Source organism: Ovis aries, chromosome 3, assembly GCF_016772045.2.
Source record: "Ovis aries strain OAR_USU_Benz2616 breed Rambouillet chromosome 3, ARS-UI_Ramb_v3.0, whole genome shotgun sequence".
NCBI lineage: Eukaryota > Metazoa > Chordata > Mammalia > Artiodactyla > Bovidae > Ovis > Ovis aries.
Genome location: NC_056056.1, coordinates 155,465,261 through 155,485,401, shown reverse-complemented (window position 1 = coordinate 155,485,401; position 20,141 = coordinate 155,465,261). Strand labels below are relative to the sequence as shown.

Genomic DNA, 20,141 nt, shown 5'->3' with positions numbered 1-20,141 from the left:
TCAAGTCTTTTGGAGTTATTTTAAATACTTGAGTCTTATTTTTTCATCTCTCCTTGATTTTCCATTTAAAGGACTGCACATACTGTATCAGTGTTTGGATTATTTAGTTATGCTCCTAAAAGAGTATATCCTACTTTGTTCTATTAAGTAATTTAGAATCTTTTTTCAAATGCACTACAAAAAGCCTGTGTGCATATGTTGATAGAATTAAAAATCTAATATTTTCCATCTTAACTGGATTTACTTAGGGCACAATATACCTGTGTGTTTATAATGCTTATTAGTAGCTGCCGGTTTAGTTCCCTGCCTCCCCCCATTTTTATTCATAACTATGCAAGAAACCTTCCCTGGTGGCTCAGACAGTAAAGAATCTGCCTGCAGTTTGGGAAACCTGGGTTCAATCTCTGGGTCGGGAAGATCCCCTTAGAAGGAAATTGCTACCCACTCTAGTATTCTTGCCTGGAGAATTCCATGGACAGATGGGCCTGCGGGGCTAGAGTCCATGGGGCTGTAAGGAGTCGGACATAACTGAGTGATTAACACTTTGACTTTCATGTAAGAAACCAAGATGATAAGACCAGCAGTACTACTGGAAAATTAAGAAAGGATGGACAACACTGAGCAGCAGAATTACTATAATCATCATTTAAGTTTAAATTCCAAACTCTCAAGTAAGGTTTTAGAGTGGCTAAGGGTTTTTTAACCTTTGGCCCATGTGGTCCCTAGAGGTTTCATGGATGGGCTTCAGTGGTCGTCTAAATTCCCTAAAATTGTATCCTTAATTTTACATAAATATTCTCCTGGGGTTAATATTCTCCAGAAACGATTTTAAACATTTTCCTAACATCATAGAATAAAGTTGCTAAACTAAGTTAACAGTTAATTGTAAAACTGGATCAATGAGATGTATATTATAGTCAGCCCTCTGCATGTGCAGGTTCCACATCCATGGATTCAACCAACCTTAGATCAAAAATACTCGGAAAAAACAATTTCCAGAAGGTTTGAAAAAGCAAAACTTGAATTTGCTGTACTTGAGAACTATTTATATAGCATTTACATTGTATTAGGTATTGTAAGTATTCTAGAGATCATTTAAAGTATGTGGAAGGATGTGCATGGATTACATGCAAATACTATGCTATTTTATATAAGAAATGAGCATCCAAGGATTTTGCTATCTGGGGGTCCTGGAGCCAATCCCCTGTGGACGAAGGGATGACAGTACTTCAATAAAAATGATTTTAAAAACAGATGAGTGAGAGCTATTGTTCTTTGACAAGTTCCCCTGTACAGTGGGAGAGATCATTATTGCATAGCATAGTAGTTAAGAGCTTAGACAGGCTCGGGATCCAGATTCAGTGGATTCCGATAGCAGTTATGCCAGTAATTGGTTTTAGAACCTTTGACAAGTTTTCTCTGCCCCAGTTTACCCATCTGTAAAATGGGGGAAATAATGGTAACTATAAGAATTCAGTAAGTTAAACATGAAAAAAGCTTACTGCAGCATCTGCTTATTGATAATAACTATTGTTAGTCACTAGGTGGTGTCTGACTCTTTTGTGACCCCATGCTATTTTATATACTCTTGTAACCTGCTGGGTTTCTCTGTCCATGGGATATTCCAGGCAAGAATACTGGAGTGGGTGGCCATTTCCTTTTCCAGAGGATCTTCCTGACCTAGGGGTTGAACCCAAGTCTCCTGCTTGGCAGGCAGATTGTTTGCCACTGAGCCACCTGGCAAGCCCCCAATAGCCATTGTTACTGTACTGTTTATTCCATATATGTAAAGGTGACACCTCCTTCTTCCTTCCTGGCTCTTTAAAGCCCTTCAGAAGATTCACAAGTGTTGAGAACTAAGAGAAATCAAAACAGGGGCATTAAGAATCTATAATAGAGATTAAAACTTCATGTTATCTAATGTGTAATAATTCACACCTTCCTTCCTTGAGGTTGTCTAGAGCACTTCACATAGGGGGAGCCATAGCAATTAGGAAACTTTCATCATAAATTGCCTTACCTGTATTGTATAACAGTCTCCAAAAGCAAACACCCCAATAATTAATTGTCTCAAGGGTGAATCTCACCTTAACAAAGCCTCACTGAGGCAAGAAGACGGATTTGTATGTCTTAACTATGGAACTATAAGTTTTATGAGGCCTGGTATAGTTTTGGGCCTAACAGTTTATTTAAATCTTAAATACTAACATTAAATGCTTCACAAATGGCTTGATCTTCCAGAAAAAATATTTCAGTGTTCCTCACTTAATGCAGTAAACATTTTGAATCAAGGCCTTCAGCTAATCACATTTTCTCCCATTCAACTTTGAGATGTAGGTTATACTGTTGTAAGGAACTTGGACTCAAGGCCTCCTTGGCATTAGATAGGGGTGAACTAAAATTAGTGGGAATTGTAAGCAGTGAATAGATCCTTGTTAGAATGATTTCATCATTAAACATTGTTTAAAAGTTTAATAATGAAAATTCCTTTGTAACATTATAGTGGACTTTTGTTATCTGTGTTGTACCTATGGTATATGATAAAAACACACTTAAGGACTTAAGTGTTAGTTGCTGAGTCGTCTCTAACTCTGCGACTCCATGGACTGTAGCCAGACAGGTTCTTCTGTCCATGGGATTTTCCCAGCCAAAAATACTGGAGTGTGGTGCCATTTTCTTCTCCAGAGGGTCTTTGCCATGCAGGGATCGAACCCAGGTCTATCGCATTGCAGACAGATTCTTTACCTTCTGAGCTACCAGGGAAACCCTAAAAAACAGGCTTAGGTTAAAAAACAAACTGTCTAAAGCCAGCTCAGTTGCTCAGTCGTGTCCGACTCTGCAACCCCATGAACCACAGCACGTCATCAATAGCAAAAAGCGCTGGGACTGCAATCCAGGTCAGCTCCATTCAAAAGCCTCTGCTTTTAAAACACTCTGCCATAGTTTCCTTCTTTCACTCCTGGCTCCTGTAGTTCTCACCTGGAAAGGACTCCAGCCTTCCTCCTTCCCTCCGGAATTTATCCCTCAGCAGCAGAAGTCTCTTGAGCCTCTAGTGCTGAGAAAGGTTGCAGTGCTGTCAGTGGGCCAGAGGATCTCTAGGGAATAGCCGCTTGAGCTCTCAGCGGCACAAATATTGCAGGTCACCTGATTATAGTCCCTAGATTCTCCACTATTGTCGTCTTCCAAAGCAAGAGTACTGGAGTGGGTTGCCATTTCCTGCTCTAGGGTATCTTCCCGATCCAGGGATCGAACCTGGGTCTTCCGCGTTGCAGGCAGACACTTTACTGTCTGAGCCACCAGGGAAGCCCGAAAGTGAGTGAAGTCGCTCAGTCGTGTCCGACTCTGCGACCCCGTGGACTGTAGCCCACCAGGCTTCTCCGTCCATGGGATTCTCCAGGCAAGAATACTGGAGTGGGTTACCATTTTCTTTTCCAGGGGATCTTCCCGACCCAGGGATCGAACCCGGGTCTCTCGCGTTGGAGGCAGACGCTTTAACCTCTGAGCCGCCAGGGAAGCCGGGAAACCCAAAATACCATCCAAAAACATGGAATTAAATGAGCTTGTTTACATTCAATAATCTGGCTCCCCTGCAGCCAACGTGGTCTTCTTTAAAATACGTACTAATCTATCCCTGAAGCGATGGCCTCGCACGTGTCAGTATTCTGCACAGCTGTGATTATTAGATATTTGTAATCATCGGTCCCTATCTGTCTGACCCACCATCACTGCACTGGGGGACGCGGCAGGATTTGCCGCGTGGGAATCTGAATTCTTGTGCTCACCGCGCAGGGCTCTCCAGCTTTACCCTCAGAGTAAGCGGGAGACAGGCGGTGGATGTGGACTGGGTCGGACTTAGACACCCACCCAGCCTCCTGGCTCCTCGTCACAGAAAATCGCGGAGCCAGCCGTGCGAGCAGCCTTGGCGGCGGGAGGCTGAGGCCCAGGCCGATCCGGCGGGGGTGCGCACGCGCATCCGCACGCCGGCCGTCGGTCACGTGACCTCTGTCCAGGGCTTGCGAAGCCGGAAGTGGCCTGAGCCGCAGGGAGGCCGCGGGAGCCCGCTGGTGGTGGAGTGGCGGAGACCAGACAAGGTAAGCCGGGACGGCTCGGGCGGAGGGGCTGCAAACGCGTGGGGCACGGGCTGCGGAGGCAGGCATGGCCCGCGAGAAGCAATCCCGCCCCCGTGGGAAACTGGGGTGCTGAGTCAGGGCGGAGGCGGGGCGGGCGACCCGAAGAGCCTAGCGGGACCCGAGGCCGAGCCCTCCCCGACCCTGGCTGGGCGGACGCCGCCTCCCTGGTGTCCGGGGCGTGCGAAGCCGGCCGGAATGGTCGCGCGGGCCGGTCCGATGCGTCTGGACTCTTCGCCCCATGGCCGGCCCTTTGACCCGGGCCTTCACGGGTCTGGTGTCGTCGGGCACCGAGAAAGAGGATGTATCCGTTACTGAGGTTGGGCCCTGGCCGCCCGGGCAGGCGGGCATCCATGCCCCTTTCCCTAGGAGTTAGACTGGCTGCTTTCTCCCTTCTTTCCGAGCGTGAACGCGATCGTTCTGATTTTCCAGATGATTAAGAAGACGTGTTATTAGGGTTTTAATGAAAACAGCAGGGGTTGGCTCACCGGAAGCTAGAAGCCGAAGACGTTTTTAATGTGCATACATGTAATGCAAATTCCCAAACGTTTCCTTTGGGAAATGGCTTACGAGTGTATTTTCCAGCCCGTTTCCCGGGTGTTTTCAATAGGTGTCCTCAAAACAAGTTCTCCCCAATAATTGTCAGTGCGTAACCGAAGCCCGGCTTTTTTCGCTGTAGAACGCTGAATGTTATATTTAATAAATGATTCACGTAGTGGTAGAGTTTGGAAATCCTGGAACTTTGTCCATATGCGGCGTCACCAAGCCGGTTTTATCTATGGACAAATGGTAACTTTCATTTTGGACGATATAAGGAAGTAGACTTAAGGCAGGATCACCAATCTCGTACTTGTTGAGTGCCTGCTTATGTTGTGTCAGAATTTTGAAAAGATACAGCAAGCACCTTCTAGGTGTGCTGAGTCATGTTTTAGCATGTTGTTGTTGTGGGGTAATTGGTAGATAGTTTGAAAAGGCATTTCCCCAATCATTGTGACACCTTAGTTTAATATCTACATATAGAGAGCACCATATCTTAGCTGATCAATATGTTTTCTATTACCCATTAGATTTACATAGGTACCTAATGATATTATTTGTCAGTTATAGTTAGCTCAAGCAGCAAAGTTACATTAATTAGGGAAGCTTTTCATTCTTGAGAAATACTTGAAGGTATTATTGAAAAGATATTTGAGAATTTTATTATATCAGTAGCTGATAAATGTATTTCATATTTTGAAAACAATCTTATTTTTACTGCTTATTTCCCATAAATTACTGTATATAAAATTATTTATCTGAATTAGATGGTAAAATTATCTTCATGTATCTTAGTATATCAAAGATTGTTGAAGTTTGGACGATATTACCCTATTCTTTGTGTTCTTAACCCTACTTATTAATTCATTCATTAATTCCTGAATTAATTCATTCACTCATTAGTTCATTCCCGAATATCTGTCTCTGACTTACTGTGAAAGGATGTTAAGATTAAATGTGACATCACACCAGGTTTAGACTGGCATGGTGGAACAAGTGTTTATGCTTTTAGCATACCTCATTTTTACTCCATCATGGAGCACAAATATTTACAATATCCTTATAGATACCCAGTTTTACAATATTGAAGGACAAGGGTAGGGTTATTTTTTTTTAATAGACTTAATTTTTTTAGAGCCGTTTTAAGTTCACTGCAAAATTGAGCAAAAGGTACAGAGATTTTTCCATATATTTCTTGCCTCTAAACGTGCGTAGTCTCCCCTGCTTATTTTTTAAGACTTGTTAATATACACTTAGTATGTGTGTATTTATATATTTGGAGGTTGGAAAAACTATCCTTAAGTTAATTTCAGAATTTGTGGCTGAAAGGTCTCTTTTGAATCCTGGTTGTCAGGCTCCAGGTAGAGGAAATTTTAAATTAGGAAAGGTTATGTAGTGGTAACAATTGTTTTCCTTCGTGTTGCCTTGCACCTGAAAGAAACAAAGTTATTTTTTTCTATATTTCTGTTGTATTTTACCTTATTTTATTTAAAACACTTTAAAATATGATGCATCAGTGATTAATCTCTCAAAGCATTTTAAGGAGGTAGATATCACTTTCATTGACAGAGAAAAAATTAGAAGGAGAATAGATATTTTTTCCAGCCCTGTGAATAAGTGAATTAAACTGAATATATGAGATGTCATTGGTTAAAGCTTTTTCAGAGCCCACACAGCATTTTAATCTTTAATATTGCTGGAAAGTTAGATTTTTATTGGACTGTTTGTACACTTCAGTTTAGCAGTAAATATAGGTGCTCTTTCTTGAGACTAAAAGTAGCTAACATTTGTTTCTTAAATGTATTATTCCCTTAAAACAAGCGTGCAATTTTTTTTTCTTTTCTCTTAGTGTAACAGGAGGATCGCCTGACCACGCCAAGATGCAGAGCACTTCTAATCATCTGTGGCTTTTATCTGATGTTTTAGGCCAAGGAGCTACTGCAAATGTCTTTCGTGGAAGACATAAGGTTGGTATGGAGAATTCTGTGAAAGCACTGTATGTGTAGTTTTCTGAGATGCACGCTTACGCTTGGTGGGTTTGATTATTTTGTCTAAAGAGAGTGTGCGTTTTTGTGGTTATTTAAGGTATTGCTGATGTCAGAGGCAGTGCTATCTACCTCGTGGTAGCAGAGGTCATGTGCTGGGGAGAGGAGAAAAACAGAAGGTTGCACGAAAAAAGGAACTAGCGAGCATTAGTGTTGGCCTTTTGGCTCTCTCCTCCACCTGGTCCTCCTGCGGTAGAGAGTGATCTCTCTGACAGAGTTCAGTGCAGTGGTGATTTGGGGTAGGAGCCAGTAGAGGGAGGCGTGGTGAGGAGCAGATGGGAACTTCTGAGGGAAAGTTGATTCCCTCAGATGATTCTGCTGAGCTGTGGTAAGGCTTCTTGCCCTTGAAGTAAACCAGCGTTCTGCAGAGTAGATTGGTGTGAAGTGAAGTGATCAACAAGGAGCCCAGGTTTATAGCAGTGTGGGGCTATATCCTAGTATGAGGTAATCAGAACTTGTTAGTGCAAGTGAAAGTGAAGTCGCTCAGTCGTGTCTGATTCTTTACGGCATCATGGACTGTAGCCTACCAGGCTCCTCTGTCCATGGGATTTTCCAGACAATAGTACTTGAGTGGACTGCCATTTCCTTCTCCAGAGGATCTTCCCAACCCAGGAATAGAACCCGGGTCTCCGGCATTGCAGGCAGATGCTTTACCGTCTGAGCCACCAGGGAAGCCCTGTTAGTGCAAGGGGCAGTAGAATAAAAGGGCTAATCCCAGAGGCATTTCAGGAACCAAAAGGACTCTATGTCAGCTCCTGTACTGGAGAATGAAATGAAAGATAATTAAAGTCATTTAAAAATGAAGAAATTTAAAATCATTAAAATTTCTGTTCTGGAAAGGAAGCTGGAAAAATAATAGAATAAAAACATCCTTTTATGATGCAAACAATCATCCACTAGTTTTTCAGCACTAAGAATTCAGCCCAGGAGCTCAAAACGCTTTAGTAAGGAGGAGTTTCTATATATTTTTCTGTAGCCTTGAGACCGACCACCAGTCAGTTCTGTCGGTGACAATGAAATAAGTGTTCACAGAGGGGTGCTGTTTCCTCTGTGGCGCTTAGGGAGTGAATCAGAAGTGTCATACAGTTTTTAGCTTTTTTTCCACCTCCAGTTTTTAGAATTATCCGCACGTTTCAGTCCTTGATCAGATTCATAGTGATCAGCCTTGGATATTCCTGCTCTAGAAGTTGTTTTTGTTTTGTGCAGAGTGCCAAGAAGAGAAAACGGGTGGCAGCACTGAATTTAGCAGTGAGACACATCTGACCCTGTGTCTTCCTGTGACCAAATTAACTTATCAGACTTTGATAATCACCTGGTATATGTCAGACACTTTGAGTGGACCTAGTGATTTTAGCCACAGAATTTATTAAAATCATCAAAATTTTAATGATTTAAGTATAGTTCCTGTGCACGAAGAGTTTTAGGTTCAGTAGCAAGGTGACATTGGAAGGAACATAAATTAGCAACTGAGGGAGTGACAGGTATTCAGTAGTGATAGGAACCGGAGGAGGCATATTTCAAGTGCCTGAGGCTAGTGAAGTGACGTGATGTCGCTCAGTCGTGCCTGACTCTTTGTGATCCTGTGGACTGTAGCTTATAAGGCTCCTCTGTCCATGGAATTTTCCAGCCAAGAGTACTGGAATGGGTTGCCATCTCCTTCTCCAGGGGATCTTCCCGACCCAGGGATTGAACCCAGGTCTCCCGCATTGCGGGCAGACACTTTACTGTCTGAGCCAAAATATCTCTATTTACTAGTGCCTTTCCTTCTTCCTTGGGGCTTCCCTGGTGGCTCAGAGGTTAAAGCATCTGCCTACGATGTGAGAGACCTGGGTTCGATCCCTGGGTCTGGAAGATCCCCTGGAGAAGGAAATGGCACCCCACTCCAGTACTCTTGCCTGGAGAATCCCATGGACAGAGGAGCCTAGTGGGCTACAGTCCACGGGGTCGCAAAGAGTCGGACACGACTAAGCGACTTCACTTCACTTCCTTCTTCCTTACTTAGATATCCAGTCCTTCGTGTTAGTACTTACTTTTAGTAGGTAGTATAAATGCTTGGTGACTGAAAGAGTGAATGAATGAGAACAAACTACAGTAGACTACCCTAACACGACCTGAAGTTCTTCAAAGGAAGTAAAAATGTTCTTTATCCAATAGAGTTCAAAAACCTCAAATAAGGATTTGAGAGGCATAAGAATTGACTTATAATATTGCCAACATCTACTTTAGTATTCAAAATGTGTTTTGAGAAACCATATTTTGTTCTCAGTGACATCAGTTGGACTATACCCCCAAAATCCTGCTTGCCCTTAATTACTGCTTGTTTAAAGATCTTTAATTGTATTAGCTAAACCCTTTTTATGTTATTGCCGGGAGTGACCAGGTCCCTAAGTTTACTATTTGTTATTCAAAGTATTTGTTGTTGTTATTGACTAGTTGCTAAGTCGTGTCCAACTGTTTATGACCTCATGGACTGTAACCCACCAAGCTCCTCTGTCCATGAGATTTCCTAGGCAAGAATACTGTAGTGGGTTGCCATTTCCTTCTCCAGGGGATCTTCCCAATCCAGGGACTGAACTCATGTCCCCTGCATTGGCAGGCAAATTCTTTACCACGAAGCTACCAGGAGGCCCTATACAAAATATGAAAGTGAAGTGTTAGTTGCTCAGTTGCTCCTGTCCAACTCTGTGACCCCATAGACTGTAGCCTGCCAGGCTCCTCTGTCCATGGGTTTCTCCGGGCAAGAATACTGGAGGAGGTAGCCATTCCCTTCTCCAGGCAATCTTCCCAACCCGGGGATCAAACCCAGGTCTCCTGCATTGCAGGCAGATTCTTTACTGTCTGAGCCACCAGGGAAGCCCCATACAAAGTTTATTACCTACTTACTTTGTCTCTTTTTCATTAAGTTGCCTGGAGCTGCTACTGTGTGTGGATGAGTATGTATGCCTGTGATAGCTAGGTGCAGTTAAAGAGGGGAGAGCTGTCGGAAGGACATGTTGACCTGCATGTTGTATATACGTGTACTCGTGAATCTCTGAACATTATTCGTAGTGCTTTGACATAAGGACAGTGACTGATAGGTGACAGTGCAGTTGAATAGAGGGAAACTGGGCCATGCTGCCACGTGTCCCGGTGGGCTCGGGTATGTGGTAGACCACAGAGGAGTGGAAAGCACTGGCCTTGGTCACAGTGGGCACATGGCAGCATTGTGTTACTTCCCCTGCTTGCTCCTCTCTCAGGATTCTCCACATTTCAGACTTAAGTTTAAGACAAGGGTCCTCAAGAAAAATCTCTCTGTTGGGTGGCAATAGATTTGACAGTGTTCTTACCAAATGGTAAAACAGTGTGAATGAATCCTGGTTAAATTGTTCCATTTTCATTCTGTCTGAAAACAGTCAGTGGGTCTTTTCCTCTGGAAAGAATATACGTGTATTTGGTGTGGAGGGAGCACGGGAGAAAGGGAGGAGTGATCTCATCACACAGATAATGGTCTCCACAGAGTGCACTTAAGACTAGGCTTGTGAGACAGCTCAGTGGTCTTCAGAAGATCATGAAATTCTAAGGTGAGGGGAGGAGGGTGACAAGCTGTAGGTGGTTCCATAGGTGGTTAATCTGCATGAGAAGCTGTAGAGGGGGCTTCAAAACAGGAAAAGCGCAGGGTCCTCAAAGATAGAGAGCCGTGAGAAAGCTTTACATAAGGCATGCTTGAACCCCAAGCTCGCAGAGGAGACGAGCTTTCCACCAACTGTAGGCGGGTTCAGCCTTGGGTTGTGGGAAAAGCAAGGTTAAACTCAGAGAATCTGGCCTCAGTGATTGGAAAGTGGTGAGAGGGTCTGCAGGAGAGCCTTTAAGGTTAGTTCTGTGAAGACCATGAGAATGTGCTGTTTACCTGGAATGAAGCATGTGTTTTGTACTTCTAAGATGCCGTCCCAGTTTCGGCTGTGCTTTGTAATTCTGTGTTTGATGTACTTCAGTGTGCCCTGAGAGAGTGAGAGTTGGGCTACTGCAGCTGTTTTGGTGGAGGAAAGGAAATGCCTTTGATCCTTTAGAAATGATGGGGGAAGCAGCATCCTGCCCTAGTCATCTAGGTAAAGTTGCAGAAAGTCCCCAGCAGCAGCCACGGTGCAATCCAGCAAGAAGGGTGTGCTCTAACCTTACTCTTTTAACTCCTCTACTTCCACACACACACATTTTATCCAGCTAGGGAGTCTTAACAGTTAATTGCCTTACTTTGAGATTCTTACTAAAAATTTCATATGTGGAATAGAATCTTTATAATCCTTCTCTTCCTGCTTTGATTAGTTTAAAATTATTAGTTCCCAGAGAAACCTTGTGAGTTTCACTTTCTATTTCTCATTCAAAATACATGTTTGCCTTTAGTGCTGTTGACTGTCTTTGCCACATGTATCACAATGGAAGCTTTATTTATAATATGAAAGAAAATAGCCTTTTCTACATTCCAAAGCATACAATTTGAAATAAATATTGAGCAGTTGATTAACATATTTTAGCTTAAAAAAAAAAGATCAGGAGTCCTAGTACAAACTACCACTGCTTAAAAATACTCAGGGTGTTCTACAAAAAAGATAAATTGCTGTATCTAGTTCTAATGCTACCTTTTTTATTTTCTTTATAAGTAAATAAAAGCCTTCTCTCCTTTTCTTAGAAAACTGGTGACTTATTTGCTATCAAAGTCTTTAATAACATAAGCTTCCTTCGTCCAGTGGATGTTCAAATGAGAGAATTTGAAGTGTTAAAAAAACTGAATCACAAAAACATTGTCAAATTATTTGCTATTGAAGAAGAGGTAAGTCATCAAGCTTTAGTTAATCCTGTCATGTTTATTGTTGTTAATACAATTCAGGAGAAGTAATCTAACATAAAAATTGTTTTATAAAGAGTGGGTTTTTTAATGCTGAAAATTAGGGCTCATACCATCAAATATTTATTCTCAGAAACAGATATAACAGTGAAAGATGTTGGACTGGAATGGAATATAACAATGGAAAGTCTCATGGAATCAGAAAAAGTAGTATAAGTAATAAAAGAATACACAATGTAGTTACCAGTATTATTACTAAAAGCAAAAGCTAAGTGAAGTTAAATTGACATAATTAGATAAGGAAAAAGTCAAACAATGCAAGGAAGCCTTTATAAAGAATAAAAATCTTTGGAATCCAGAGTGATATATGAATCCAGTTGTCAAAGATAGAATTGGTTTTAGTGGGAAACAGTGAAAATAAAAATGTCTTTAGAAAAATAGAAATCTCATTATTATGGGTAATCAAATCACACCTTTTGAAAAACAATTTGGCAGTTTATACTCCTTATATCAGTGATTTCATTTTTAATGATTACTTCTTAGAAAGTAATCAGAAATATAAACTATAATTTTATGCACAAAGATATTCATTGCTGTCCTGTTTATAATAAAGAATGGTTAAATAAATTAGAATGTTTGATGGATAGTTAGCCAGAGTTAGCGATACTGAAGATTAAAAGCGTACCCCTCTGGACTGCCAAGTCTGTTGAAGACTTCTTACACGAGCCACAAAGGAGTTTGGCAGACTGTGCAGTCAGAAAAGTCTCCACCAGACTGCTCATTCAGACACGGGCTGCAAGTTCAGGAGTCCCCAGGGCCATCTTCCCTTAAGACCAGCTGGCTACAAATTTGGGGCTTCCCTTGACTGCCCTCAGATTTGATAATTTGCTAGAATGTTGAATGACTCACAGAACTCAGGAAGGCACTATACAGTTGACCCTCAAACTGCACAGGTTTGAACTGCACGGGTCCACCAATAATAATGTGAATTTTTTTCCACTAAATATGTACTACAGTACTACACAATCTGAGACTGGTTGAATCTGCAGATATGGAACCACAGATACAGGGGGTTGACTGTAAACTTACATGTAGATTTCCTACTGCATGGAAGGTCAGCACCCCCTGACCCCTGCTTTGTTCAATGGTCAACTCTACTTACAAGTTGGTATCTTAGCAAAGCAAAAGGATATAAATTAGAACTAGCCAAAGGAAGAGATCCATAGGGCCATAGAAGAATATAGGAGGGTTCCAAACATGAATCTTCCTTTCCACAAGGATACATTATCCTCCTGGCATTGATGTATGATATGACCGTACACACAGAGTATTGTCAATCCTGTAAGCTCACCCAAGCCTTTGGTGTGCAGTTTTTACTGAGGCTCAGTCACATACTCTGCATGGCCAAACTTTAGTCTCCAACGCTTCCTGTGGGTTCTGGCTAATTCCTTAGCCTCCAGAAGTCGAAACTGAAGTGCACGTCCTAAGATCCCCATCATAAATCACATTTTTAGACTGTCACGTGGCCAAAGCCCCCAGATAGAAACACTTTAGAAGATAGGACATTCTAGAGGCCTGTTGAATCAGCTCCCAGTAGCCAAGGGCAAGCGCTAGACCTCTCTAGCTAAAATTAGTTCTGTACTGTACAGTGGTAAAACAGTAATAAAAAGAAATATTTAACAAAATTTCAGTCACCTGGGAGCATGCTTATATATAATGTTTTGTGAGAAAATCAGTATTAAAAATATATATGCAGTATGATCTTGATAAATACAGTATGGTATAAAAGTGTTATGTGTCTATAATGTGATTCGTTACATAGAAAAAAAGACTGAAAGGAAATATACCAAATATAAACATAATTATCTCGGTGATGAATTTAGAGATATTTCTCAAATTTTCAGCTCCTCAAAACTCAGTTATTTCATTATTTAAAAGGAACAGCTTTTTTCTTTTAAAATTATTTCTTTCATACTACTCAATAGTAAATAAGTTTTTAAAATATTTTATAGATTTATTTTGGGGATATATAGAAAAAAATTATAAAAGGAAGAAAGTAAAAATGATAATGACTACTGTATTTAAGATTCATTCACATTTTCAAGTTTCTGAAATGGGCATTATGTTATAATCAATGTGTATTTGTAAGTTGGTGATACTTCTTTTTTTTTTCCTCTATAAAGCTATTGTTAAATTGATGGTATATCTTATAATCAATGGTACATTAAAATCATGGTTTAAAACAGTTCAGCAGCTCAGATTCCTATGAGCTGACTAGAACTTTGCTCCAAGGGGACCACTCAATTATTCTGCTACCTATTTGTTTTTAAGGCTAAAATTCAGGGAACTCTCTGGCAGTCCAGTGCTTAGGCTCTGGGCTTCCACTGCCTGGGGCACAGGTTGAGTCCCTTATTGGGAAACTAAGATCCCACATGCCACATTGTACTGCCCCCCTAAAAAGCTAAAACTCCCTTCTTTGAAGTAAAAGTAGTGAAAGTGTTTGTCACAAGAACTCAAGTGTTTTAAGAGATTCATTAAAAAAGCTAATATCCTAAATGTACTATTATGTATTAGAAATTAAACAATTTTGAAAGATCCATTATAACATTGTAGCAGTGATTTTCTAATTAGATTTAGCCAGCTTTTACTGTGGTTTGTCTTTAAAGACAAATCCAATTTTAATATTAATTTTGGAAAGTGTTAACTCTCATCTGTACAGTCAACAAATATTTAACAAGCCCTAGGTAAAAAGCAGTTCAAACTACCTTCATTATTGTAGCAAATCCAACTTTTAAATGAAATCAGATGAGTATTGGCATATATTGAAAATTTATTTTTTGGATTTCCCCACTCAGTGATTTTTTTTTTTCCAGACAACAACAAGACATAAAGTACTTATTATGGAATTTTGCCCATGTGGGAGTTTATACACTGTTTTAGAAGAACCATCTAATGCCTATGGACTACCAGAGTCTGAGTTTCTAATTGTTTTGCGAGATGTGGGTATGTTTATTTATTTATATGATTATATATGTGTGTAAATATAATTTAATGACATAAGAATTTTTAAAAATTTCTTACATTCAAAGCTAAAGACTTTTACGGAGTGCTTTCTTAGATATGATATCAAAAGCACAAGTACAATAAGAAAAAGGTAGATAAATTTCATCAACGTTAACTTGTGTGTGTCCAAAGGACAGCGTCAAGTAAAAAGACAACTCAGAATGAGAGAAAATATTTACAAATCAGATGTCTGATAAGGAATTTTTATACCAACAAGTCAACAATAAAGAGACAACCCAATTTAAAAATTGGTAAAGGATTTGGTAGACATTTCTCCAAAGAAAATACGCAGGTGACCAACAAATATATAAAAAGATCATTATGCATTAAGAAAATGCAAATCAAAACCGTAAAGAGGTGCCACTACATACCCACTAGGATGGCTAAAATCAAAAAGACAAAACAAAACAAGCGTTGGTAAGGATGTAGAGAAATTGAAACCCCCGTATACTGTTGGTGGTATTGTAAAAAGAAGTGCAGGCACTTTGCACAGTAGATGGACAGTTCTTCAGAAAGTTAAACAATTACTATATGACTTATCAGTTCCATTACTAGGTGTTTATCTAAAAGAATTTAAAATATTTCCACACAAAAACTTGTGTACCAGTATTTACAATAATAGCAACAACAAAAAAAGGAAGCCCAGTATTCACCAACTGGTGAATAGATAAATGGGGTACATACAGTGAAGTATTATTTGTTTGTAACAAGAATGAAGTAGTGGTACATGCTGTAACATGGATGCACCTTGAAAAATTATGCTTAGTGAAAAACACCAGACACAAGAGGCAACAATATTTGTATGCTTGCATTTATGTGAAATGTTCAGAATAGGCAGATCCCTAGAGACAGAAAGCAGAGTAATGGTGGTCAAGGCTTTGAGAGGAGAGCGGAGTCAAGGAGTGACTGCCAGTAGATGTGGGAGTTCTTTCTGCATAATGGAAATGTTCTGAAATTGGTGGTGATGGTTTGTGTACTCAATGGCTCTATACTGAAAACTGCTGAATGGTATACTTTAAAAAAGTGAGTTTTATGTTATGTGAATTTTATCTCAATAAACCTGTTATTAAAAATAAAAAAGAATATCGCAGCCACCGGGAATAATATCTTCTTGGAAAGAAATGAATCAGTATTTGAAGAATAGGAAGAGCCCAGTGTTATAAGTATGAGGTTAGTGGGAATTCTTGAAATTGATACTGGAAGCAGTGGAGACTACTTAGGTGAGGGTAGAATGAAGGAGAAGCCATATATGCTGCAGCCTGTTTAGTCAAATAGAAGGGGTAGGTAATTGATCCCTTCCTAAGTATACTGGTAGTCCTGAGTTTCCATAATTGAATGTTGATATCTTTAAACTTATTTTTATATGTCATGCTTGGACATTCATCTATCAGGTGTCAAACAAATGGTTCAGACTATCATTCTATGACACTTCATGTCAGCCCAAACAGCTTAATTTCAGCAATTTCTATTAATTTTTTTTACTATATTATGTATTGAGTCCAGTTTACTATTTTGTGGAATTTTTTTCCCCAAAGTAAAAATTTAAATTATGGTGAAAGATTATTTTTCTTGGGAATCTGTGTTCTTGGGTTTAGGTAGACGGCCCACAGGTATATAACAAAAAGTAATTCAGGAAGTCATCGGCTTAAGATCATTGTGTTCCATTTTCTTGACAGTATTTAAGAGAGACTGGACTCTTCCTTTAGACCATATTGATCCCTGTCCTTCTAAAATTTCTCATTACTCAAACATGAAATACAAAATCTAAGTATAACTTTGGAGAAGGCAATGGCACCCCACTCCAGTACTCTTGCCTGGAAAATCCCATGGACAGAAGAGCCTGGAAGGCTGCAGTCCATGGGGTGGCTGAGGGTTGGACACGACTGAGCAACTTCCCTTTCACTTTTCACTTTCATGCATTGGAGAAGGAAATGGCAACCCACTCCAGTGTTGTTGCCTGGAGAATCCTAGGGACAGGGGAGCCTGGTAGGCTGCCATCTATGGGGTTTCACAGAGTCGGACATTACTGAAGTGACTTAGCAGCAAGTATAATCTATTGCTTCTTTGATTAAAATGACTTTGGACCAACTTATGTAAAAACTTACATTGAGTGAATAAGAATATATTAATGTTCATTAGTGAGTCTGATGCACACACATACCTACTTATGTTTTCCTTTGTTTTATATTTATTGTTGAAGTGGGTGGAATGAATCATCTCCGAGAGAATGGCATAGTTCACCGTGATATCAAGCCAGGAAATATCATGCGTGTGATAGGGGAAGACGGACAGTCTGTGTACAAACTCACAGATTTTGGTGCAGCTAGAGAATTAGAAGATGATGAGCAGTTTGTTTCTCTGTATGGCACAGAAGAATATTTGGTAAGTCATGCATCACTAATAATTTTATTTTAAGAAGCTGGATATATTATAAATATGGGTTGTTGGTCAACCAGATCACTCTATAAAATGTCTTAACTCTTATGGCAAAAACTAAATTTTCTATTCTAATGAATATGGTATGTAATGTGGAATTAGGTATTGGTTTCTAAGGGTGGTGTTTTCTGTTAAAAAAAAATTCTTGTAAGTTTTATAATACTCTTAGATAATTTTACTAATGTTATGCATCTATGTTAAAGAACTATCTGTATACTCTAGAAGCATCTAGCTAGTAAACGCTTCCTTATTTGGATCAGAGCAGTTAATATATTACAAGCTTGTTATAATACTGTTCCCTGTAGAGCAAACTTCATTATAATTCTGAAGAAGACTCTCTTCAGGGAGGCTGGTTACTGAAAGATGAAAAGAACCACTGTTAGAAACACACACAAAAAATGAAATGCCTCTAAAAGATCTAACTTGAAATACTAGAAAACTAGAAAAGCTCCGTGGTTGAAACAGCTTATGTAGATGTGCTTGTGTGAAGTTAGTAAATATTTGAAACACTTAAGAAAGGCACTTAAAAATAAGTACATTTAATATGTAATCAGAAAGTTTATAATATATAGCTGTCACTAATTGGTTATGGCTCTGAGTTTTATTTTAAAAGTCTTAGATTCTGTGACTTTTTTCCAATTGGATTCTGCGATTATAATTTTATAATTTGAATAAAGTCAAGGTGCCCCTATAACTTTATTCAGATTGTTCTAACTCTGGCATGCATTAAGGTATCTTAACTTGTTCTATCAAAATGTAACCACTAATTAATCTGCAGTTGTATTTTGATAATCTTTTGTTAAGAGTACTTAAAAATGGGGACTTCTCTGACAGTCCAGTGGTTAAGACTTCACACTTAGGGTGCAGGGGCACAGGTTTAGTCCCTAGTCGGGGAATTAAGATCCTGCTGTGTAGTGCCGCAAAAAAAAAAAAAAAAAAAAAAAAGGGATTATATTCATCCAACAGCTATTTATGTACCAAGCATTGTTGTAGAAATTGAGACTTCTGTGGTGTACCGGAAGTACATGATTTCTGCTCCTGTGGAACCTACAATCTAGTGAGGGCAGTAGACAAGTAAATAAGATAAATTCGGATGATTAAAGTGTTAGAAAGACAATAAGGTAACAAAACAGAAGAAAGATAAGCTGGGGAAAGCTTCCTTTCAATCCTAAGTCAACTGATACTTTAATGATGAAAACAAGCAAGCCATGCAAAGATTTGGGGGGAAAACAGCATTATAAGCAACTACAAAGGCCTAAAAACAGAAATGACCTTGGATGTTTGAGAAACAGAAGGGATGACAGAATAGCCGGACTTAGTGCAAAGGCAGGTGATAAGAATTGGAGAAGTAAGCAGAAGCCAAGCAGAGCACACAGTGGTTTCTACCCTATATGATCACCCCCTGTTAATAATAAATGTTTTACAATATTCTTTTCAGTATCTTGAAATGAAATTCCTAGATAATATAATCAACCAGTATACCTAATTAAAGGAAGAACGTAGTATCTTAATGATAATATAAAGGAAAATATAATAAAATCATAGATACTTAATATGTAAAAGTTTACTATCAATTTCACTAGCAAACAACTGAAATAATTAGATGCCTGTACCTGTGTATAATGTTACCTCCAGTGCACATGCAGTGATAACCTGTATATTGAATTGGTGAGTCATAATATCGTAAGTCTTATGTTGTTACTGACATCATTTTCCAAAGCACTGAAGAATTCTTGATAAAGTTTTTAACTTAACAAAGTAGATTTATGTATGCTGCATTCCTATAGCTACAAAAATACTGTTTACTTTATATTCAAAAATACACTTTACATATAAAATGAAGTGAGATCTTTATAAACAGACTTCTTAGCTGCACAAATATCTGGCAGGATATTCAGAAGTCGTGCAGGAAGTCAGAAGCTTGTTTTTCAGAGCTGTTTCATGTTCAACAGGATGTCTCTCGTCTCTGGTCTCTGCCCACTAAATTCCAGCAGCCCTTCCCAATGACTCTGGTGATCGAAAGAAACAATGGCAGTACCATACTAGCCTTTGTGAGGGTGATCCCTATTACCTACTGTCAGTCTTTCACGTAGTCTCCGAAGACCACAATTTAGCCTCTGCCACCAACAGACTTGTAAAATGGAAGGAACACAACATTAAGTAAACTAACTTCCAAGTCCATGCTGATCTCTTGGCTGAAATTTTACTGTAGTCTGTTTTCCTATGTCAGGTTATTCCCAACTCTCTTTTCTAATAGATTACACCAGCAGTTATGATATGAGACACACACAGCCTGAAACTCACCAGTCTAGAAATATTTCTATATTTAAATGAAGACTTTCCTCATTTTGGAATTCCCGGACCAGATGTTGAATCTTCTCCTTTTTATGTGTTAAAGACCAAAGGAAGCACCAGCATTTTTTCTTCTACTGTTTTTAATATGATGGCTTTCTTAATATGAATTACCCAAAAAGTTCATTCGGGTTTTTCCATAAGATAGTGCAGGAAAACTCAAATGAACTTTTTGGCCAACCCGATTTAACCTGAGAACTCAGAGTAGGTTTGTCCTTATGCTCCCGTCCCAGATGCAGGGGCCCAAGCACAGTAATGGTATTCCCTGTGCAAACACAAGTTGCACGTTCAGGAGAGCACCTGTGGACCCAGCTGTGTCAGAGCAGCATGCAGCAGGCCATTCTCAGCCTAGGGAAGGCCTTCCAGCTGTGCTATTTAGGAGGTATCTTAGTGCACCTTTTGAGGAGGTCCCGCTTTGTCTCCTTCTAGAATCGCTGTATCTGCTCTTCCCAGGTTGGCAGCCTCATGTTCTTTGAAGATCAGGCATGTCCAGGTACTCTTGGCCTCTTCACAGCACCATTGATAAAGTAAGAACCTTCTGCTAGGACAGAGGTCTGGCTCATGCTTCTTGAGACAATAATGCCTTATGTACTATGCCAAAGAATCAGCAAAATCACTCAGACCCTGTATATCTGGTAGCCATGTTTGGACATACGTCTTAAGCCCCTCATGCTTGTCACCTCTTCTAATTTCTCATTAAAATGTATTTCCCAAAAAAGTCCCATCCATCCCCCCAAAAATAATCCAGAGCTTGTGACCCTT

General features: G+C 39.8%; 1 protein-coding gene across 1 annotated transcript in view; it reads left to right on the top strand.

Moving 5' to 3' along the window:
* The first annotated feature begins 4,017 nt into the window (after positions 1 to 4,017).
* TBK1 (TANK binding kinase 1) overlaps positions 4,018 to 20,141 on the top strand; it is a 43,960-nt gene continuing 27,836 nt past the window's right edge. Inside the window, exons 1-5 of the mRNA XM_015094769.4 lie at positions 4,018 to 4,091; positions 6,514 to 6,631; positions 11,373 to 11,513; positions 14,402 to 14,531; positions 16,792 to 16,973. Coding sequence (XP_014950255.1) covers positions 6,545 to 6,631; positions 11,373 to 11,513; positions 14,402 to 14,531; positions 16,792 to 16,973 — 540 coding nt within the window. The 5' untranslated portion in view covers positions 4,018 to 4,091; positions 6,514 to 6,544. The remainder of the gene's footprint in view (positions 4,092 to 6,513; positions 6,632 to 11,372; positions 11,514 to 14,401; positions 14,532 to 16,791; positions 16,974 to 20,141) is intronic.